This window comes from Talpa europaea, assembly GCF_964194135.1.
Source record: "Talpa europaea genome assembly, chromosome: 4".
NCBI classification, from domain to species: Eukaryota; Metazoa; Chordata; class Mammalia; order Eulipotyphla; family Talpidae; genus Talpa; species Talpa europaea.
The window spans coordinates 86721136-86745676 of record NC_140070.1 but is presented as its reverse complement, the minus strand read 5'-3'; the positions used below and the strand labels follow the sequence as shown (position 1 = coordinate 86745676).

Sequence of the window (24541 nt, the reverse complement as noted above, 5' to 3'; positions counted from 1 at the left end):
ATGACAAAGGAGTTAAGTATGTAAAAATAACTCAATCAACTCACCAAAAAGAAAACAAAAAATCCAACCAAAATTGGTCAGAAGACCTAAATAGACACCCCTCCAAAGAAAACACACAGATGGCCAACAGGCACACGAAAAAAAATGTTCATCATCACTTGTCATCAGGTGATAATGAGATACTATGCACACCGATGAGAATTGCCCATATCAGAAAGGCCAGAAACAACAAATGTTGGCAAAGGTATGGAAAAAAGGGAACATTTGCACACTGTTAGTGGGAACGTAGATTGGTCTACATTCTCAAAATATTAAAAATAGATTTATCATATGATTCATCAATTTCACTTCTAAGCCTCTCCCCAAAGCATGCAAAAATACTAATGCAAAGGGATATATGCACTCCTAAGTTCATTGCAGCACTATTTACAATAGCCAAATTACAGAAATAATCTAAGTGCCCAAGGACAAATGAGTTGATTAAGAAGATGTGGTAATATCTGTTCTCTCTCTCTCTCTCTCTCTCTCTCTCTCTCTCTCTCTCTCAACTTCTCAGGTATAAAAAAAAAGATGAAATCTTGCCATTTGTGATAACATGGATGGAATTGGAGGGAATTATGCAAAGCAAAATAAGCCAGAAAGAGAAAGAGAAAGACCAGATGGTTTCACTCATATGTGGAATATAGAGAAACAAAACAAATAGACAATACCAAAACAAAAATAAACCCTAGAAATCTGACTGTAAAACTGAGGCTAGCCTGGAGAGGGTAGGAGGGAGAGGTAGAATGGACTATGGGTGCCTTGGTGGTGGGTGTAGTATGGTAGCATAAATCTGAAGAGGTGGAATCTTCTATTTCTGAATCATACAGGGTTGTGAAACAGTGCTACCTTAATAAAAACATTTTTATTTTTTAAATAATGGAAGTCATTGTCTCTCCATCCCTCCTTATGAAGACTTCCTCAAAATTACAACAATTATGTTCAAATTCAATGTTCATTTCAGGGAATAGAGACAGATAACCTCCAAATGAAGACTTAGATCTGAACAAATTGTTCCTCTCCAGAAGAACTCTCCGGGTTGTATCTCACTTGCCTTCTGTGTGCAGAGCCTGGAGGAATGGACATTTCTGTTCCTAACTTCTGGAATAGTTGCACTTACAGTTTTCAAAATTCCACCCTTAACTTGGATTATGTTGATTATTCCTGGGCCTAGACAACAGCCATGCCATTTTCATGTAACTGCAGCTGATAAGTCATTTTTTTGATACACAAAGTTGCCAGTCATAGAAATTTGCTGGACTAGAAAAGATCCCTGAGGTATAGTACACATGTGAGGCAGAATGCCATGACCAAGGGACCAAGATGTATGACCATTTTATACACCAGAAATGCATGGAGGTTTACTGCTTTATTCAAGATAAACTTTTAAGCTTCCACATCAGTTCTTTCCAATCCTTACATTAAAAAATTAAGCTCAATTCTCTGGCCTAAAGGGCCTCTTCACCTCCCTATAATACCCATCACTGGTAATATAGACAGGGCCATACTTGTGGGTTGGTCAATACTTCTGGAATGCAAGGGAGCCTTCGGGGTTGATGCTATTTAACCTCCAGCTGCCCAAGAAGTTGCCTTCTTTCCTCCACATTCAAGTCATCCTCAAGGATGTGTGCGGCCCTCCTGGCCTTTTCTGTAACTGCCTTTCCTACTAACATTGTACAAAATTAGTCGTCCACACACTTCAGTTTTGTCCCCAAAATTATATACATATATACATAAACCAAGACAGCCAGAAAGGGCCATGATTCATCCAATCCAATTTCCTTACTTTAGAGGAAAGGACATGGTGATTGCTAGAAAGATTGGTTAACAGTAGAACAAGAATAAGTACCAATTACTAATTAGTACCAATTAATACCAAGATTTCTTGATTGTCCAGTGGTTCACTTAGTGGATTACTTGACCCACAGACTAAGTAAGGCTCTGACTTCTTACCTAGGTCTTCCATAAAAGTCTTTTTCTTGTTTTGATGCCTCAACTATTTCAGCAAGGGGATGGCATAGTGGCCATGCTGTCTTTGTGTGATGACTTTTTACTCTGGATAACATCACAATTCTCCTTTGCAATCTCTCACGGCTTTTCCATCATGTGTTCTAGGGATCATCCCTTTTTTCTTTTCTGAAATAGTGCACAACTCAGGGCAACTTCTGGCTTACTTTTCCTGGTGCCTTAGATGCCACAGAAAGCAATGTCTCACCAGAAAAACAAAGGGAATTTCAGAGTCACAGCGCTCCTTCTTTATGATTTAAGGGTGGGATGCAGTTGAATAAGCACAAAGACTGGAGAAGTCGAACCAAGGTCCATGCATTCATTTATTTCTCATTGAAGCAACAGATCAATAGGCATATTTCCATGTTAAAAGAGTTACAGATGGTAGTAAGCCCAGGAACCTTGAACATATGATAGGCAAATAAAACAAATACTTTTCATAGTTTAAGCATCAGACTTTAGATGATCTGAGAAAAGTCACTCCAGACCCCAAATACCAAGACTGATGTGCAAAATCAACTTATCAAGTATTTTCAAACCTAAAAATAAAACATTTAAGTACAAATACTTTAACAAAATTGGGAATACAGATAGGACACCAAGAGTATCCTCAGCCAATTGTTCTCCAAACAAAAGGTCAAAAAGAAAACCATAAACAAAAACAATGCAAAAAAGGAACAGTTCATTTAGATAGCCTAGATGCCCATCAGAATCACATCTCTTCTTCTGATTCTTGTTCTCGTTCTACATTTTTCAAGAGTCCAACTTCCGAGGGGCAGAATCTCTTAAGTCGAGTTTTAACCAACCTGAGAAGAATGAAAGACATCTCATGTTATGGTGTTTAAAATAAAAGCCCAGGGCAATATGTGTCTACAATTAACAAACTCCAAATGTGTCTATACTTAACTCCAACAAACTGCAAATGGGAGAGGTCTCCTAAAAAAAAACACACACACATGCACACAAGAAAACACACACACACACACACACACACAAAAAAACACTTTATTTCGCTCTGGAATTACCTGAAAAATTTTGGTGGGTTTAAGCAGAAGCAGGGCATAAGTAAAGAGATACATGTACAATGTGATTTATTAGGTATCAGAAGATGTCTAATTATTTAAAACTTCAATCATTTCTTTCCTTTTTAAAAAATATTTATTTATTTATGCATACAAGAACTGGGTTATAGGCCAGAGGTGTGGGGGGTGAGAGGACTCACCAGAGACAGAATGGGGAACAGAACAGGCAGATTGACTGAAATACACTGCTGAGGGGAGCAGCGGGCAAGTCAGGAGAGGTCTGCTGTGCCATGTGGGTAGCTCCCTGGAAAGCTGAGGATTGAACTGGTGCTGCAGAGGCTATAGACAGCTTCACAGTGCTGTGCTTAACCCATTGCGCCATCAGGGAGGCCCTTCCATCATTTCTAAAACAGGAGCATCCCTGAGTAAGCCCAGATGAAAATGAGCTCAGCCAAGACTCTCCCTCAAGTTCTGCATTTAGCTGCATGATACAAAAAGGAGCACTTTCCTGCAGAGAAATGCATGATGGCATCACTTTCCCCATATTATGCTCAGGTGATTTGCAGCCCCTATTCGCTTCTTCAGAAGTGTGCTTTAGTGCAGGCCACAGGATGCTCAACTGCATTTGATAATTCAAGATGAATTACAAAGTTGGAAGAAGTACCCTACACCCTTGCAACTGTTTCATAGATTAAGAGAACTGGTGGGCCTGGGAGAAACAGAGACTATTATTTTTTACCCTGGAAGATGTGAAACTTCTTACTGGCAGAAACTCAGCAGGCTCTCCACTTCTCAGATGTAAGAAAAGGATATGTAATAAGACCTAGGCAAAGGTTATCCTGTGTGTGACTTTTGTAAAGACATTATATTGTGACCATATCAACAAGATAGCATCAGCTTCCATAAATACAAAGTAGAGTGCAGAACTTGATAAACCAAATCATCAAAATCATTTTCATTTTATGAAAAAACTTTACTAGCCTATTTGCATCCTTTACCCTTATTTTCTGCCTTTCTTCTTCTTCCAGGGAAGATCTGATCTTCCCCTGTCAATATGCAATGTCTTTACATGTACTCTGGATCTTACTAGAATATAAACTTTGTAAGATCATAGACCTCATCTTATTAACTGTCTTAATGCAAACCAGAGTCTCGAAAATGTCTGATACATAACAGTGGCACAAAGCCCATATTTGATTAATCAAGTCAGTGGCCTTTAAAGCAATCTGCCAGGAGTTCATATCACTCAGCTATTTAAAGAGTAAATTCAGTCACTTCCAACTCAGCATTATCCTCCAATACATAACAACTGAATGTATCAGTAACGTCTGTTGACTTGTTAAGAGTCCAAGAAAACCAGTTTAAATCACCTTCCTTGATTATTAATTGACTATTGATGTTGTTCCCAATTTCCTCAACTCTTCAGGGCTCCATTCTCATGAAAAGCAAATAGTTTTAAATAAGTTAAAATCGGAGACAGTGTTGATGTCATTCTTTTAAACTTGCACATTATTTCTACATGGCACAAACTCCATAAAGACTACATGAAATGGATTCATTTATTCATTCGTTTATTAGATTCATTCCTCGTGACTCTTGAAATATAAAACAAAGTCATGGCTACTGATTACAGATGGTTATCACAGATTCTAGAGCCTCTTCCTGCTTCTATCACTCCACTCTGGCTTATCCTACTGCTGCTATAAGCCATCAAGAGGGGACTTGTTGGGACACCTTAAGCAAGCTCTATTTGTATCCTGTTCATGTATTAGCACATGTAGAAGTGGCCACTGAAAACAGGCTGGGATGGAGTGCACAAGAAGGAAATGCAAATAATAGCTAGTTCCTGGAATGACACAGGTCCAGAGGCTAAGGTCAGGGTGTGTCAATGCTTTTATTTCCATTTGTTTTCCTTGATTAATATGTGAAAGAACAGGCAAAACTGAGACTCTGGTTCTTCTTTCAGAGTACAAATCTGGAAGTCAAATTTCCAAAAGGTCAACTATCGCATGCATAGAATTTGGTCAGCTATTTTGTTTTTCAAAGTGGCTCATAAGAATCATTGTTTAGAAAAGCAACCTGAAAATAAAGAGTGGGTTTTGAAATAGTTCTGCTTAACAGTGGTGCTCAAATATGAAATACAGTAAATCACATAAGATTTTCAAATAGGTCTTACCTATGAGCTTTCTAATCATGACTGCCAGCATAGGACCAGATGAGGCAATATTTGAACCATTACTATGGAAAGCTGGGAAGTAGAGTTTCTTTTTTCAGAGATTTGGGGATTAGTGGTTTCATAACACAATTTTGCTTCCATGGTGATCTTTGTTCTATGTCACACAAATTCTGATAAAATGTGCTGATACTCCAAACCCCACAACAGAGTTAACCACTCCACCATCAAACTCTCACAAACAGATTTTCAAAGTTCATATGATTACAGGGCTGAGTTAGTCTTCCATATGACCTTGTTGGGGGTAAAGGATGTCCTGAACAACTCCACAAACACAGGTTTTATGTATCCACCCCCTCTCTAGACCAAAGAGAACCAAGACACCAAGAACTACAAATCCCACAATACCATCATCACTGAAGTGAGGACTGCTGGGAACTGAGGGTGGAGTTAAGCAGCCAGGTTTGGTATATAACCAGACATGTGGGCCTTAGGGGTCTCTTGGCTTTTTGCCTGCTTTCAGCGAGCTATTGGGATTCCAGATCAGCGGAACTGGCAGGACGCATTCACCAATTTTATCTCCCTGTCTTTCTCCCTGAGTTATTAATTTCTTCATCTCCCCTTCTTTTGTAAATAAACCCTTTATTAACCTTTTTGTGTGTGACTGCAGTTGAGGCTTATTATAAGTCCCTTTAAGTGTGCGGGTGAGGACCCACAGTCTGGAAATCCACTTAACGCGGTTGCCCTGTAACAACCACACTGAAAGTCAGTACTGAATCTTCATGATATTTTTATGCTATTGCTTAAATTTATATCAAAATGTATCAGAACATGAGTTTTTGTGCCTATATTCCCAAGAACAATGTGAGAACAAAACTGAAACCATATAAAACATGATTTCCAAACAAATGAAGCTTTTACTGAAGATACTCTGAAATATTTATTAAAACAACATATAAATTAGGATGGAGTACCTATTTAATACCTACTAAAAAGTTTGACAGTGTGCCAATAGCTGTGAGAAACATGAGAAGGATCCTTTCCTCAAGGCAACACAATCAGTGAACAGATAAAACTAACATGCGCTAATAATAAACATCACAAAAAAGATGACAATTGCTAACATGTATGGAAGAGGCTAAAGTGTTGTTAAAACTTGTGGACAGGATAGGCAAGGGTTGGAATAATTGCAGTTTTCACAAAAGATGGGTGTTTCATTTGAATATGCCAGGTAGAGGTAACTACATGGTCAAAATGTTTAGAATAAAGTGCCAGGATGGGGGCCTCCCCAGTGGCGCAGCGGTTGAGCGCTGGGTTGTGAAGCTGCCCGCAGCCTCTATAATGCCAGTTCGATCCCCGGCTGCTCCCCGGCCACCAGAGGAGGGTCCCACATGGCGCGCAGACCTCTCCTGCCGCCCGCTGCTCCCCTCAGCAGTGTGCTTCGGTCCTTCTGCCTGCTCTGCTCCCCGCTCTGGCTCTGGTGAATTCTCTCACCCTCCCGCGATTCTGACTGTACCCAGTGCTTGTATAAATAAATAAAAATAAATCTTAAAAAAAAAAAAAGTGTCAGGATGGGGATGAGATTTTAAAAAATAAGCATGGAGGGCCTCCCTGGTGGTGCAGTGGGTTGAGCGCAGTGCTGTGAAGCTGTCCGCAGACTCTGCAGCACGGGTTCAATTCCCAGCTGGCCAGGGAGATTCCCACATGGTGAGGCAGACCTCTCCTGTTGCTCCCGCTACTCCCCTCAGCAGTATATTTCAGTCCTTCTGCCTATTCTGCTCCCCGCTCTTTCTCCGGTGAATTCTCTCACCCTCCCACGCCTCTGCCTGTACCCCAGTGCTTGTATAAATAAATAAAGCGTTAAAAAAAAAGAAATTAAAAAAAATAACCATGGAGTTTCTGGCTTCTAGAAAACTGTAAGTGAGTAAGAGGAGATTCATTAGGTATCTGAAGGTTTTTGAAACAGGAAGAGGCAATAGTGTTCCTTTGCCTCTGGAAGGGAGCTGACATGAGATGGAGAAGCCTGTTGAACGCTGGCACTGTTCATGAGGGCTGCCCAGCCCCTGAGGAGATGAGACCCAGATGTCAGCCTAGAACAACAGAGGAAGAAGCCAAGTTTCACTCAATGGCAGAGCCAGCTTTGACAACCAGCTCATGCAAGTGCTTTGGGGGGATAGAATAGACCAAATATAAATCAATCACTGAGAAGGTAGAACTTCCCATCATCTAAATCACATGGCCTTCTAGAAGGAGATCAAAGTGGGCTGACCCAAAACGTAGCAGAGATCTGGGAGCTTGACAATGGAATGTTTTCCTCACTCAGCAACACAGAACCAAAACTACTTCAGGGGTGAGTCTCAAAAAGCACAGGGCAGAAGAGGTGACTAGGGGTCCATTTATAGAGAGAAGACTATTAAACTAGATTTGGCAGACTGAGACACTACTGGGGCTAAAGTAGTTGCTGCATTTTAGGACACTAGAGAACCTGTTAGATGCACACTGTCCATTGTGGCAGTCCCTGGGCATATGTGGATGCTTAAATTAATTAAAATGAATGTGCCACTGGGCACATCTGCAAAAACCATACGTATCATGGCTACCATAATGAACATGGCTGACAAATAACATTGTGACCATCACTAAAGTCTGAAAAATTAGGGGCTGGACTTGCCTTCCTGGTGGTTGGGATCAGCCAGGCCAGTGTTCACCCCCTTTCTATTTCTAACGACCCTTCAAGGTACAAATTCATTCTCAATTGTGAAGAGGCCTCCTCTAAACTCCAGTAGTGCTATCTTATTCTATTTCTATATATTGTATTGTCTGTCTCTCCATCACAGGGTCTATAATTTGTATATTTTTCCATACAGAAGGAGGAGCAGAACAAGAACAAGAGGAATAACAAAAAGAATAACCTTTATTGAGCTCTTATTATGTCCTAAGCAGTTTAGGACATTTAGGTACTGTTATCTCCATTTGGCAAAAAACAAAACTGAGACTTAATGTGGTTAAATAATTTTCCCAATGTCAGACAGATGATTAAATAGCAGGCCTAGGAATATGTTCCTATAAATGTGTCATATTGCTCCTTACCTATCATGAAATGTTCTATAAGGGCACTTGTAAAAACATGCAGTGTTGAACTGAGTCTTACTTTCAGAAATGTTGGAGTAAATGTCAAATTAATCAGGTACTTGGACTTAATGGGCTAAGTTTGGGGAATGCTGTAACTGATGAACATGTGGGTAAATGGAGAGCTCACTGCAGGTATAGGGAGAGCTATTCAGAGGAGGAAATAGCACACACAAGGACAGAGAGACACAGAAGAGTGTGTTGAGGAGTGACACCTAGCTCAGAGGCACAGCAAAGACACTGTTGAGCTACTGTAACTTTAAACCAGGGTTTGTCCTTTTTTCACTGGGAATTTCTATTTTTGCAGATAAATGTCTGTGACATTACCCCATCTTGTGAAATGCTAAAGAATTAACACCCCTTTGAATTTTTAGTTCAATACTATTAAGCCTTAATGATTATATACTAATGACTAGAATTTCCATGAACAAAAATGATTAACTTACCAGGTAACAAAGGCATAATTCACTCCTACGATGATAAGGGATAATGCATAATGCCAACAGAAGCATATGGTAAGAAACATAATGTTATCATGATCTGTTGGATCCCATGCAGGACCTCCATTGGGGGGATAAAGGACAAAACCAATCTGTAATTCAAAACAAAAGGAACATATTAAATAACCAGTCACATTTCCAAAGACCAGTGACTTCAAAATGCTTGGCTCTTAGATTAAGATAAATTCTATTATCTTAGTTTCTGTTATCTTTGATATCATATTATCAAATATTATCTTAATATTTATTATCTTAATATCTATTATCTTAATTCTATTATCTTTGATGCCAAAGATAAGACCTTAGATTTTGCTGTTGCTCTAGTAACACATACCTGGTAGTAATAATCTATAAGTTCATATTTGGGGGGACAGAATTTAAGAACATCTAAAAATCAATTCAAAATATGAAGAGTAATCATCTCTGGTGGTAGGAGGATTTTCAAGGAAAGTGCTGGGTTTCTAAGTTGTGCAGTTTCACTCAGCAATTTCAAAACTAGAGCACAAAAGATCTTCAAATAAGTAAATGCCCATATGCCCATAGCTAACATTACATTCAAAGATGAAAAACTGAAAACTTACCCCCTAAATGAGGAATAAGACAAGAGTTTCTAATGTTACCACTTCTATTCAACATTATGCTAAAAATTCTAGCCAGATTTATAAGGCAAAAAAAAAGGGCATTTAGACCACAAATAAAGAAGTAAAACTATTTATATTCAAAGATGATATGATTTTATATAGAGAAAATGCTAAAGAATCCACTAAAAAAAAATCTATAGGCTAATAAATGATTCTGCATATTTGCAAGATACAAAACCAACACACAAATAACTCATATTTCTATACACATGCAATCAACCCCCAAACTAAGAAAACAATTCCACTTACTAAAGTATTGAAAAAGAATAAAATAATTCAGAATAAATCTAATCAGGGAGGTTAAGATAGATATGCTAAAAACTACAAAATAATGGTGAATGAAATCAAAGATCTAAATAAATGGAAAAACACATCATGTTCATGAATTGGTTAATATTGTTATCACCCAAAGCAGCCCACAGATTCAATGCAATCTCCATCAAAATCCCAGCAGTCTTTCTTTCCAAAATGGAGAAATAACTCCAAAATTTACATGGAATTATATGGACCCAGAATAGCCAAATAAAAAAACAAAATATAGAGCTATAAGACTGATATCAAAACTATAATAATGAAAATTGTGTGTTACTGGCATAATGATATAGAGTCATATAGAGCAACAGGATAGAACTGAGGGTCCAGAAATAAGCCCATACTCCCATGATAAATTGGTTTACAATAAGAGTTTCAAGACCATTCAATAGGTAAAGAATAGTCTCTTCAACAAATAGTGCTGAGACAACTGGTTACCCACATACAAAAGAATTTGAACCTTTAACCTACAAAATATAAAAAATTAATTCAAAACTGGATCGAAGACCTAAATATGAGAACTAAAACTGTACAACTCTTAGATGAAGGGGAAAACCTTCATATTCTGGGATTTGATGATTTCTTACCTATGACACAAAAGCATAATTAACCAAAGGAAAAAACAGGTAAACTGTACTTCATCAAAATTTTAAAATTTCATGCATTGAAGGGTATGATAAGGAACATAAATGGACAACCCACAGCATGGGAAAAAATGCTTTCAAATCATATACCTGGTAAGGAATTAATATGTAAAATACACAAAGAAACCTTAAAACTCAACAAACAAAAGGCAAAAATATTTTTAAATGTTAATGTCTATAAAAATCATCTCTCCAAAGTAAGTAACTAAAGGTCAATAAACTTATGAAATGATGACCAACATCTTTAGCTATTAGAGAAATGTCAATCAAAGCTGCAATGAGACAACACTTCATTAGATTCTTGTTGGTGGTGGTGGGGATGGTGGTAGTAGTAGTAGTAGTAGTAGTAGTAATAGCAGTAGTAGTAGTAGCAATAGGAGGAGGAGTAGTAACAAGTGTTGGTAAGGATAAAGAGAAATTGGAGTCCTCATACATTGCTGATATAGTCACTGTGGGGAACAATTTGATAGTTTCCCAAAAAATTAAATAGAGAATTTTCCCATGACCTAGCAATTCCATGCATTGGTATATACCCAAAGAATTGAAAACAGTACTCAAACAAAGTTATACAAAAATGCTTTATTCACAATAGGAAAAAGTTGTAGGAAAACCCAAATTCTATCAACTAATGATGAATAAGTAAAATGTGGAAATATTATTCAGCCATATAAAGTAATGACATTCTAAAACATGCTACAACATGAATGAACTTTGAAAACATGATGCAAAGGGAAAGAAAGTTCAAAATAAACAGTTTCATATTGTATGATTCCATTAAGATGAAATATCCAGAACTGGCAAATTCATAGAGACAGAAAGCAGATTAGCAGTTACCAAGGGTTGAGAGGAGAATGGGAGGGGAGTGACTGCTTAGTGGACTAAGAAACCCTTAGTCCAGGATTTCCTTTTGGAGTGAAAATATTTTGGAACTAAAAAAAGGTCATAGTTATACATCATTGTGAATTACTAGATACTATAGAATTTCACATTTTGAAATGGTTAATTCTATGTTATGTGAAATTCACCCCAATAAAATGTAAGTTATACAGTTGGGTGGACAAATGGATGGACTGATAAATGAATGGACAGACAGCTAGATGCATGTATATATGTCAGGTCTCTAGAGCTAATTGAAATTCAAAACAGATAATTACATGGATAATTGTACAAATGTTTACTATATTTTAGCTAACTATGTGTCAGTGCTTAGGAGTTTTCTTTACAATGGCCTTGCAATCACATACTATTACCCATTTAAACTATTATCTTCATTATTTAGATAAAAAAAATAACTAGCTGGTTTAAGTAATAAATTGGCCATGATCACACAGCTAATAAATGAAATCCTATAGGAGGAAAAAAAGCACTGAATGAAACCTTAATTTATTTTTTGCTTTAAATTTCATATAATCCAAGCAAATCAATAAAAACTAAGTCTTGGGCCTTTTGCATTTGTTCCTATTTTCTGTTTTAAAGAATTCCCTTTAGTTGAAAGAAAACTGCCATTTGTACACCTAGTAAATGTACCACATGGTGGGCGTTTAAACCTCACTCATGAGCATACGCATCCCCGTAATGCCTAGTCCTGGCAACAATGCCAAGAATATACAATCATCTCCATATTACAGAGCATAAAACTGGGACTCAGAGACTTCAATTACTTCCCCAACATCACAAAACAGCTGAATGGCTGTGACAAGATTCTAAATCAGGAGGGGCTAGCTCCAAAAATTCTATATTTCTTCTACTTTACGCTCTTATCGTGGTACTCTCCCACCCTCAAGACAGACTAGTAGCCCTTGAGCCAAATCTAATTCAGACATGCGCTATCTAGTCTGCACGGTTCTTGTTTGTTATTTTTTTTAATGATTTAAATTCATTTCCAACATTTAAAAAAATTAGGGAACAGAGCCCCCGCCTCAACACCACCGATCTCCAACGCCAGCATCTCCTCTTTCCATCCAAAGGAGAATGGGATTATGTGAGGAGGTCTGCTTACCTTGTGGTGCAAACAGGTGGTAAGCACGGAGGAGGCACTAGTTACAAAAGCCTCTCGCAATCGTACGTCCACTACTGGGCAGGTGAAGAACCCTCACCGTTACAGGCCTGGTACTGTGACACTCAGAGAAATAAGCCCACTGAAACGCTGATTTGCAAATTTACCTTCCCGGGGTCTGGTGTGAGAAATTGCTCAGGTCTTTAAAACAGATCTGCACTTCAGAAAACAGTTATTGGTGCTTTGCAGGAGGCAAGTGAGAACTATCCAGTTGGCCTTTTTGAAGTCACCAACCCATGTGCTATCAGAGCCAAACATGTAACAATTACACCAAAAGACATCCAACTACCTCATCGCTTACATGGAGAATGTGCTTACGAACCCTCTACAATGGGAAACATTTCATTCTCAATGTTATATTTCATTCTCTTTTTCCTGCTATTGGTAGTTTTGAATGTTAGATGATCGCAAGTGGATGAATAAGGGACAAAAATCAGGTAATGGGCACTTTTTCCATGTTCATGTGTTTGTGAATCTTTAACACAATGTGGGGACATAAAGCATTACCTAAAGTCAAAATGTTTCAGTGAACAAGTTGCAGCAGTTCAACTTTGTAACAATTATAAATAAACCTGGCAATTTTTTCTAGACAATGCCAGAATTTGAATTTTTTAAAAAATTTCTTTTTTTTTATTTAAATTTTATTTTTATTTTCCCCATACAATTACAACCCCCTTATTTTGACCCCAATACCTCCTTTCTTCTCCCCCCAGCCCCCGTAGAGTGTCTCTGGTTCATAGTTGTTTGTTGATTTTGATATTTTCTTTCTTATAGTTATTCTTAAAAAGAAATTTCTGATTGATGCCAACTAAATGGTGTTTGTAGCCCTACAGTAGATTCCATTCATTCACTATACTTTTCTGAATTGTCCTACATGCAAGTACATGTTTTTAATGTCTGTCTTCGGTCCTGTAGGTTTGCTATTAAAAATGCATTCAAGTATAAAAAAAAATTAGGGAACATGACAAAAGCTTGCAGTCTCAGCTTATTTGTAAAAATAGAAATATCTGGCAACACTAACAAACCTGAGTGAGAGCATGCGTTCTCCATCCATTCAGGTTACCTGTCTGACCTGGTGAAGCAAGGCAAGCAAAGATTTTTGTTTGTGCTGGCACTAGCATCTTATTTATCTACCAGTGTTGGATTCATAAATTTTTCCAATATAGCACATTAATTAAAATCAGCAAGGTGCTCTACAAAGATGTCTTTCTGCTTTTCTCTATATCCCAGGAGACAGAATACATTTATTGTCTTTACTTTAGAAATACGAAGATTAAGTAATGCATGACCCCATCCTATAACCCCAAGTAATTCAAAGGACTCTGTGGCTCATCCATCAAGGTTCTGAGGCATCAGTACTGGGACAGAGCTACACTGAAAGGGACAGTGTATTAACATGAATAGCAAAAGACAGCAGTCATCAAATTAGAGATGTGAGGCTACAATATTCAGAAACTGCAATGCCATGGAATTGGTTTGACTGCTGTTTGGAAATAACAACGTTTCACAATAGCATTTTCATATACTGCCAGAAAAGCTCACTGTGAGGGTCAAAATGAACAAAGCCCAGGTCCCTAAAGTCTCTGAAAGAAAACAAGAACTTTTAGTTCTCCGGTGCTCACTGCTTGGGGACAAAAGAGAAGCTCAAGTCATGTATGTCAGCTTTTAGTTAGGGGCTCAGGCACTTAGGCTGGGGTGTCAGGACCATGAGAAACTGCTTCTTATGCTCTCTGTCACAATTCATGGATGATGTCAGAGAAATTCTGTGTCAAGACAGGAATTTTTACAGAGGGTTTAGTGTAATCACTGTGGACTAACTCCCCAGTTCCCACATATCCACCACTGTTCCTACAATGTCATACACGCAACCCATCCACCCCTGCCTGAGGAGTGATTTGTTCTAACTCCCAGAGGAAAGTGAGAAATTGTGAGTTAAATTGTATCATCCAGAAGGAAATATTGAAGTCCTATCACCCATCTCTGTGAATGTGATCTTATTTGAAAATAAAGTCTTTGCAGTTGTCAACAAGTTTAGATCCAGTTGTCATCAAGTTAAGATAGGCCATGCTGGATTAGAGTTGGCACTATGGTGTCCTTATAAGAAATCTAGGTAAAGACACAGATATACAGAAACACATAGTGGGCTTATGCTGCCACAAGTCAAGGAATGCCCAGCGTTGCTGGTAATAAGCCAGGGAAGTGGTGTGAGACTTATTCTCCCTTGGAGCTTCCAGAAGGACCCAATCCACTGCCATCTTGGATTTTGGAAATTAAAGAATCAATATTCACTGTTTTAAGCCATCCAGCTTATGGCGATTTATTATTGTAGTCCTTGAAAACTATACAGAAGTTAGGAACAAACTAACAAAGGAGTATCAATTGTCCTAAATCTCAAGCCTAAGACACATTGATGAGCCTCATTTGTCTTTCAAATCCCAAGTCAACTTCACCTTCTGCAAGTTTTCTCAACCTTCTTCTGAAGAAATGAACAGCATTTCCTCAGGGCGGCACGTGTTTTCAAGTTATAATGATTAATTCTCACAACATTATCATAATATAGTGTTTCTATTGTATAGCTGGGGACACTCAAAGGCACGGAATATCTAGTCTATAGTTATATGATTAGTAAAGTAGAACCAGAACTCAAATCCAGATCTGCCTGGTCAGGAAGTTCATAGACTTCTTGCAACATGCCGTAGTGACAAATATCTTTTGGAGCATCCAAAACAAAGTTTCTTAAACCTCCACTAGTCATAATCTATTCTACCTATCTAAGTGTTTACTGATTCACATCAAGGAAAGAGTAACCCCTGGTGGTGCAAGGGGTTAATTAAGCACAGCACTGTGAAGCTATCTGCAGCCACTGCAGCATGAGTTCTATGCCCGGCCAGGGAGCTGCCCACATGGCGCAGCAGACCTCTCCTGACTTGCCCACTGCTCCCCTTAGCGGTGTATTTCAGTTAGTCTGCCTGTTCTGCTCCCCACTCTGTCTCTGGTGAATCCTCTCACTGCCTCACACCTCTGGCCTGTACCCCAGTTCTTGCATAAATAAATAAATAATCTATCTTTATTTAAAAAAGGAAAAAAAATATAAGAGTAATGTTGAGCATCTCTCACTGCTCATCTCACTGAGTCTTCAGAATCTAATATTGAAAGCTTGAAAAAATTTTAAAATTTTATTTATTTATGTATACAAGAGCAGGGGTATAGGCCAGAGGTGGAGGGGTAGGACGAAAGGATTCACCAGAGACAGAGTGGGGAGCAGAACAGGCAGATCTACAGAAGTACATTGCCCAGGAGAGCTGCAGGCAAGTCAGGGGAGGCTTACTGTGCCATGTGGATTAGCTCCCTGGCCAGGGATTGAACTTGTGCTGTAGTGGCTGTCAAAGCTTCATAGTGCAGAGACATAACCCCAGAAGAGGCCCCAGAAAGCTTAAAAATTTTTATTTTATTTTATTTTTTTTAATTTTATTTTTATATTCCCTATACAATTGCAACCCCCTTATTTTGACCCCAATTCCTCCTTTCCCTGCCTCCCACCCCCCCCCATAGTGTGTCTCTGGCTCATAGTTGTTTGTTGATTTTGATTTTTTCTTTCTTATAGTTATTCTTTTTCTTGGTCCCTTATTTAGGTTTTCTAGATTCCTGCTATGAGTGAGACCAAAGCTTAAAATTTGACTGAAGCCTACAGTGAAGCATATGAACAGTTTATCGATGTGATTAGACTGAAAGCCATAGCGACTTTGCATATCATTCCAGTGGCAAGTAAATTAGGAAAGCTGAAAACTAAAGAGCAGGAAATGCCAGGACTCATTAATTCCTTCTTTAAACATAAAAATCCACCATGACTCTTTTATCTACTTTACTAATTGCTACCTCTCCTAATTGCTACCTAATGTAAAATTCAAAGAAAAAAGGACCCGAGTAAAAGAATTTTTCTTGCTATATCTTGCAGGCCACTCCTGAATATTTGTTTTTAACTAGGTTAAGCTTCAGTACTATTACATTTGAAATGTAAATTACATTCTCTTCTAATAGGAAATAAGCCAGGGGCCCATTTCTTATAGGTTTGAGTTTCAATTTTTTAGTGTTTACATCTCATTCTCTAATCCCTTACTCCTTAAGCCTAACAAGTATTTGATCTCCCATGTTGGCCCTTGAACCACTACTGTCGAGGTATCTTTTTTTTAATTTACCCATTTTAGAATGAAATTTTGTCTTTCTTAAAGGCAAGACAAGGCTCCATTTCAGTCTGGGCTCAGAGAGCTGGGGAGTCTCCAGGGCAATACTGGAGCTGGGAGATGTGACAGAAGCAAATGTCCATGAGAAGCAAAGACGGCGGGAGCAGTTTCCTCCCTCAGATTGTCTCTGTACCTTCGCTCTGACAAAGAAGGGAGGGAGCTTGGGATGACAAAGTACACAAGTAAATGTTAGAAATATTCTCCCACACAGAGGCCCAGGGAAAATATGAATCATGGGAATGGATGGGCCTGACACTTTTTTTTAATTTGTGTAATGTGGTTAGGTTTTCTGAGAAAACATGTTTGATGTCAACATGGTTCAGGAATGAAATTATTTTTACAGGTTGGAGGGGAATTCCCAAACCTAAGTTTACCTATTACCCAATCATTTATATGAGTTATAAAAAAAAGTGTCCAATCTCTACAATGATATAAGAAAAAAAATTTTAATTAATAAAATAAAGTGTCCAATCTGAGTATTTGCCGCCTTCAATTCACATTTTCGTATGGTTTCAAGAGTCTAGGTGTGCACTTCTCTGCTGTCTCTGTATTGTTTATCCACTAGGATTAACTATATGGAGAAGTAGTAAGAGAAAAAATACATGGTGAAAAGCAAATCACGGTGTAATATTATTAGTTTAATGCAGAATTTTTGCCCATAAGCATTAATATGCCACACATAGCAAGAGAAGATGAAAGTATAAAAAAAATCACCTAAATCTCTAGATATTTTTGTTTCAGAGGACTCTGAGGATAGAGAGAAGCACCAGAGATAAACCTTCATTTCCTGTCTCTGTGTGTGTGTACACATTGGTATTAAATGTTAACTTTTCTTTAAGACTCCAGATGTAATTTAGTCTGACTACGAGATTAAAAAAAAAAAAGAAACTAGTCTAGACTTATAGATAGATGGGAAAAAAAAATTATAATCACACAGTTATACCCAAAGACTTTAACCTTATAACTTTTCCTTAGAAAAACACTTGAGGAAATATTAAAACATTATTGCCAAGACAATAAAGCCAAACTATTCTCAGTTATCACAAAACCCACAGCTTCCCTCCTCAGATCCTCAATTAGTAATTATTAATGAAACATTACTTTCATTAATTGTGCTCTTATCTTTATTATTCTTTTTTCAACTCTTTTTTTTTGGGTTTTCTCTTTTGTTCCTATTTTCTGACTTCTCTACTTGATGATTTAACTCTTTAATGAACATGATCTATTAAACAGATATAGACTCTTGAACCCAACAAAGACAGAATGTTCCAAATATTTGGAACATCTACTACCACTGGCTTTGAGCTATGTTCCAAAAGAAGTCTCAATATATTTTTTAAAAAACAACACATTGACTACAAAGCAGTTAAATTAGAAATAAATGATAAGATTATCCTTGGAAACTTAAACTGTACTGCTAAATAACTCATAAGTGAAAGAGAAAGCCAATGGAAAATGCAACATTCAAAATTACCCAAGAGTAAAAACTGACATCAAATCTTATGGGAGGCGGCCATAGTAATGTGTAGAGGGAAATCTACAGCCTTAAGTGTGCACTTATTTTAAAAAACAGGAAAGATGGAAAATAAATGAGATCAGCAGTCATCTCAAAAATGTAGAAAAAGTAAAAGCAGAATGAAATCTCACAATTTTAAAGCATAAATAAGAAATTGACAAATCCAGAATTTCAAGTTTCAAAAGACTAACAGATTTCTGACAAAAAGTGAGAAATCCATCAATTAGGAATCCAGAATATAGAAACAATAAAATGAAAGGCCACCAAGAGCCTGGCTTCATTCTTCACCCTGACAGGAGTTCTTTTACTTCCCTTTAGTTCCACTAAACAACCAACTCTCACTGTCTACTCTGGACCTGGAGCCAGCATGTCTGCAGTCTAGCTTTATTCCTTGTATGCAGTTTTATTCAGTGTCTGACACTGATGTTTCTCTCCCCCTCACCTACCCATGCTTTCCTATCATTCCTTATGTGAAAAGAAAATTCCTTAAAAAGCCTTTCCAGGGCCTCCCCGGTGGCTCAGCGGTTGAGCGCTGGGTTGCGAAGCTGCCCGCAGCCTCTGCAGTGCCGGTTCGATCCCTGGCTGCTCCCCAGCCACTGGAGGAGGGTCCCACATGGCATGCAGACCTCTCCTGTCTCCGACTGCTCCCTTCAGAAGTGTACTTCGGTCCTTCTGCCTGCTCTGCTCCCCGCTCTGGCTCTGGTGAATTCTCTCACCCTCCCGCACTTCTGACTGTACCCAGTGCTTATACAAATAAATAAATAAGTCTTTAAAAAAAAAAAGCCTTTCCACCCCAAATCCCTGCTCTCTGATGACTCAAATCTAAGTATTTCCTGATAAAACCACATTCACATTTCATCCCAGACTTTATTTACATTTTCATACATATACTAGACTATGGTCTATCAGTCTCTGTAAATATGTGCTCACTGATTGGAAATCATGTTTTCAGCAACACACCAAAGTTAGGGAATTAACAGTAAAATGGAAAAGGCTTGGGATTTGCAATATGGCAGACCCATATTTTGATCCTAGTTCCATTATTCTGTGATCCTGGACAGTAGTTTGGTCTCTCTGAATATGCCTTATCAGTAAATTGGGAATGGTAATACCTAACTAAACCATTGTTAGGACAAAATGAAACATGTATATAAAAGTCCTAAATAGTGGCCAGCACATAGTTGTTTCTCAAAAAAGTTAGTTTCCTTCCTTCATTTCCCTTTAAACTATAAGTGGTTTTAGGATCAAGAACAGCTTCTAACTAAAAGCACCAGCCCAGAGTTCCTACCTAATGGGTACTCAGATGAGAAATGAAGAGTGCAATCAAAGACATCTTTACAGACACATCACCCAAAGCAGTGATAGTGAAGGCAAAGATAAACAGCTGGGACTATATCAAATTAAAGAGCTTTTGCACAGCAAAAGAGACAATAACAAAAACAAAGAGAAACCCCACCAACTGGGAGAACATTTTTGCACCCAACACTAATGATAAAGGACTGATCACAAAAATCTGCAAAGAGCTGATGAGACTCAACAACAACAAAGAAAATAATCCAGTCAAAAAATGGGCAGAAGAGCTTAAAAGAAACTTCTCTGAAGAGGAAATGCAAATGGCCAACAGGCATATGAAAAAATGTTCAACATCACTTGTCATCAGGGAAATGCAAATCAAAACTACCATGAGATACCATCTTACACCAGTGAGAATGGCACATATTAAAAAAACTAGCAACAACAAATGTTGGCGAGGGTGTGGAGAAAAAGGAACTCTTCTGCACTGTTGGTGGGAGTGCAAACTGGTCCAACCACTGTGGAAAGCTGTGTGGAGATTTCTGGACCTACTAAACATAGAGCTTCCATATGACCCAGCAATTCCACTCCTAGGTATTTACCCAAAGGACACAGAAACATCAATTCCAAAGAACACCTGCACCCCTATGTTTATAGCAGCACTGTTTACAATAGCTAAGCTTTGGAAACAACCCAAATGCCCAAAAATAGATGACTGGATCAAGAAGATGTGGTACATATATACCATGGAATATTACTCAGCATTCAAAAAAGATAAACACATGCAGTTTGCTGCAACATGGATGGCGCTGGAAGGGATCATGCTCAGCGAAATAAGCCAAAAAGAAAAAGAAAAATACCGGATGGTCTCACTCATAGCAGGAATCTAGAAAACTTAAATAAGGGACCAGGAAAATGAATAACTGTAAGAAAGTGAAAATCAAAATCAACAAAAAACTATGAACCAGAGACACTTTTAGGGGGGCGGGGGCGGGAGGGGAGGGATTGGGGTCAGAATGGGGGGCTGCAATTGTATGGGGAATATAACAATAAAATTTATAAAAAAAAGGGGCCTCCCCGGTGGCGCAGCGGTTGAGCGCTGGGTTGCGAAGCTGCCCGCGGCCTCTGCAGCGCCGGTTCGATCCCCGGCTGCTCCCCGGCCACCGGAGGAGGGTCCCACATGGCGCGCAGACCTCTCCTGCTGCCCGCTGCTCCCCTCAGCAGTGTACTTCGGTCCTTCTGCCTGCTCTGCTCCCCGCTCTGGCTCTGGTGAATTCTCTCACCCTCCCGCGCTTCTGACTGTACCCTGTGCATGTATAAACAAAACAAACAAACAAACCAGCAAACAAATAAATAAAGCATGCCTCTATAAAAAACAAAAAACAAAAAACAAAAAAAAATAGTAAAATTTATAAAAAAAAGAAAAAAAAAAAGAAAAAAAATATAAAAAAAAAAAAAAGAAATGAAGAGTGCACACCCTACTTCCTTCCCAGGTGCTGTAATGCTCACCAAGGCCGCCAGACCATTCAAAGAAACATCACCTCTAAAGGCCGTACTCTCGTTATAGGTACCACATCAGAATGAAGTCTCTGGGTTCAAGAGTAAAATGCCCCACTGAACAAGGAGAGAAAGTTATAGGTGGTCATACCAAATACATTAACGGGACACCCCAACTCACCTGCCAGAACCAGCTCCCCTGAAGCAGAATCAGGGTTGATCGCAGAAGCTCTAGAATTACATTGTTCCGTATCAAGAACTCCATGAAAGCAACTAGTGCTGTCAAAAAGATGACCAAGACCAGCAGCTGGTGCACAAAGATGTCCAGCATTTCCCGGCCATGAGTGTGGTTGTAGAAGATAAAGGCTGATAGAAGGAGGAAAAAAATAGTTTGTCTTTTTCAACGAAACCAAGGACCTTAATGTCTCTGTCTCTGTCTCTGTCTCTTTCCTGAATGAGACATAGCTTCCCCTTAAGGAATTCAATCCACTGGAGAAAGCAAACATATACACAAATCCTAACAGTGGACTCTGATGGGTATGATAAGATGTTCTGGAAGCACCCAAGAAGTAGTAACTAAATACATATTTTAATCCCATGCACAGATTCCAGTTTCATTTTCATCCTTTCTATTCAGATGAGGAGGAAAAGCTGTTCATGCAAAATATTAAAACATTTGAGATAATGAGAATCATGTTGTTGACTTTTATCTAGCTCTTGTTCTCAAAGAGGTCAACAAAAGTTCTCATCTTCAGATGTGGGAGCTCAGGCAGACAGTTAGGAAGTGACTGCCTCTTGATAATTTGGGCTTTTTTTGAGTTACATAATCAATCTGTTCCTTATATGTGCAATAAATGAAACATTCATTAAATACCTGTTTTCAGTGTTTCCCTGTAGAATAACAAGGAGAAATGAGAACAAAAAATGTTATTTTTCATTCATGTCTTAAAAACAGATATTTCTATAGATATAGCTATAGATATATCCATACAAATTTGTGTTAATTTTTTGGACTCTACTAATCATGTAATAGTGGAGTTTTATTATATCAATATGAAAAAGGCTAATTAGTAGGTGGTAGAAGCTAGTCTGCTATGAATTGTCTCCTAGTTTCAGGATATCCATGCATCAATGCTTTGATCTCAGATTCACTTGTTAAAAATGGAAATAATGATAATTTCCAGGCTACACTTAGTGCACAAATAACAACAGTAGGTGGTTCTTTAAGGCAGATGTGAAATGTGAATAAAGCACATTTGATTTTGCTTATGCTGTTTAGGTCACTATGACCCAAATACATGGCCCTATCATTTAAGACTGTACCTGTACACCAAAGAAATATTATTATAAATGTCCAATAAAAGTGAAAGATATAGGAGAAAATTCACTTATACTTACCCTCCACAAATAAGGCATTTGACAATGTTAACTTGATTAAGGAGCTAGGAAGTGCACTGATGGTGAAACATAAGATGTTTGCCACACCCAGCAGCCCAAAGAAGAAATACATGGTGGAATGATGCCAGCCCAGGAGTTGAACCCACTGGCCCTCTTTGTAGTCATATAAGGTTAGACGAGGCCCTCCAGAAATAAACTGTTCTCCAAGAATGCCTGTAGAGAGACATATTGCAGATTTAGCAACCTTCATGCCAAGTAGGCAGAAAGATAGAAGAAGATCAGCCACTACTTAGTCCAATCTACTATCATTTTATGACATTGATCTTCCCTCTGGCTGTTCTCTAACAGCTAAACACTGGAACTTTAGGCTTGTTTTAGAATTTCAAATACAGGTTTGAACATTCATTCTATGTCAAAGATCACCAATGTTGTCAGATAACTACTTCAGATCTTCAAAGCTGATGATCTCAGTTCCACTAAGTTTCAGTTCCATTGATGATTTTAGTTCCCATTTCAATCTAATGACTAGATAAAACCTCGATGATTTAGGATTTGGATTTGGGAGATAAGCCAGGAAGAAACGGATTACTTCCTTCTTACATTTCACACTGGTGTCCTGTGCAGGCTGCATGAAGGAGAGAGTTGTGCTTGGTTCAAGATTAAAATGCTGAAGTTCAGCTTTTCGCCAACTAAAGATTACTGAGAAAGTGCAGCCAGATTAGCATATGGCCTAGTCAGTTACACAAACAGTTAATTAAACCTCTTTAAATATGCTGTTTTATTTGTTAATATATAGACATTGACATGGAAATTCCTCTCTTTGGAAATGGTTGCTCTGTGATTAGACGGCTATAGGAAAAAACCTATTGTCATGAATAAAGCATGAAGAAATCCAAAAGGAAATTCGGAAGTTTTCCCTTCATATAGGGGAACTGTACAATTATATCATTTTTACAGAATCCTCACCATCAATAGAAAATCATTATCTGTAATCTAACCTGACCTCCTGCTCCAACTTAGCAAACACACAAGAAGGATGAATGCATAAGTCAAGGTCTTCTTTACCCCAATGGATCTATACACCTGTCAGCAAGGATTAATTATTTAAATTTTTCCATAATCATGTGATTATTTTTATTTATTTCTGAAAAGTAGTTTCTGATAGAATTTATTTGTTCAAGCATCAGAATAATTGATATGAAATTATTTCTATAAAGAAAATTCACCTTGAGTGGGCAGGTAAATTCACTACCATGACTAATTCTTTAAGGATGAAGCCTTTGTATAAGCAGCAAATATAGCCTTCTAAAAACTATGTCAGGTAGGATTTATAAGTAGAGTAAGTATTCAGAGATTTTTTAATTTATTTAATTTATTTTTTAAAAGATTTATTTATTCATGCATACATTATAAAATAAATTAGTACTGGGATGTAATATACAACACGATGCCTATAGTCAATAACACTCTATTATATATTTGAAAATTGCTAAGAGAATAAATTAGAAGTTCTTGTCACAAGAAAATAAAACTGAAACTATTTGTGATTATGGATGTTAGCTAGACTAATTGTGGTAATCATTTCCTTACACACTATCAAATCACTATGTTGTAGCTGAAACTAATACAATATTTTCTGTCAATTAAACAAAAAATTTCATTTCAGGAACTTCTTGATTTGATACTGAATCTTTTCTTTGCATTAGAAAATACCTGAAAAGAGAAGCCAACAAAACACAGACATGGAACACTCACCAGTTACAGCCATGAAAATTTCTACGATTCCCTCTATAATTTCTATTCGCTGGAATAATGCTTTGGAGCCAAGGTAGGAAGTCCGCTTGTACTTTTTGCAGGCATATTTCAGAATGCTCTTTATGCTCCACCAAATACCCATGACAAAGAAGAAGGTTCCAGGTAGGGCATGACCTTTGAAACTCCCCATGTCTACCAAGATAAGAACAGAAGATATAAGATATTTCATTTCCAAAACTTAGCCAAAATATCACTTGTTCCCATAAAGTACCTATCTTTTGATGATTATGGATACACCACTGATTTAGAAGATCCAAT

At 38.0% G+C, this 24541-nt stretch overlaps 1 protein-coding gene across 1 annotated transcript; it reads right to left on the bottom strand.

Moving 5' to 3' along the window:
- Positions 1 to 2758: 2758 nt before the first annotated feature.
- On the bottom strand, positions 2759 to 24519 carry TMEM45A (transmembrane protein 45A; the record flags this gene model as incomplete). Its single annotated transcript, XM_084232036.1, has 5 exons — positions 24224 to 24519; positions 22469 to 22681; positions 21252 to 21436; positions 8817 to 8962; positions 2759 to 2852 (listed from the first exon to the last, which is right to left on the bottom strand). Exons 1-5 carry the CDS (start codon positions 24450 to 24452, stop codon positions 2759 to 2761), a joined length of 867 nt encoding a protein of 288 aa, XP_084088162.1. The 5' UTR covers positions 24453 to 24519.
- Between the last annotated feature and the right edge of the window lie 22 nt (positions 24520 to 24541).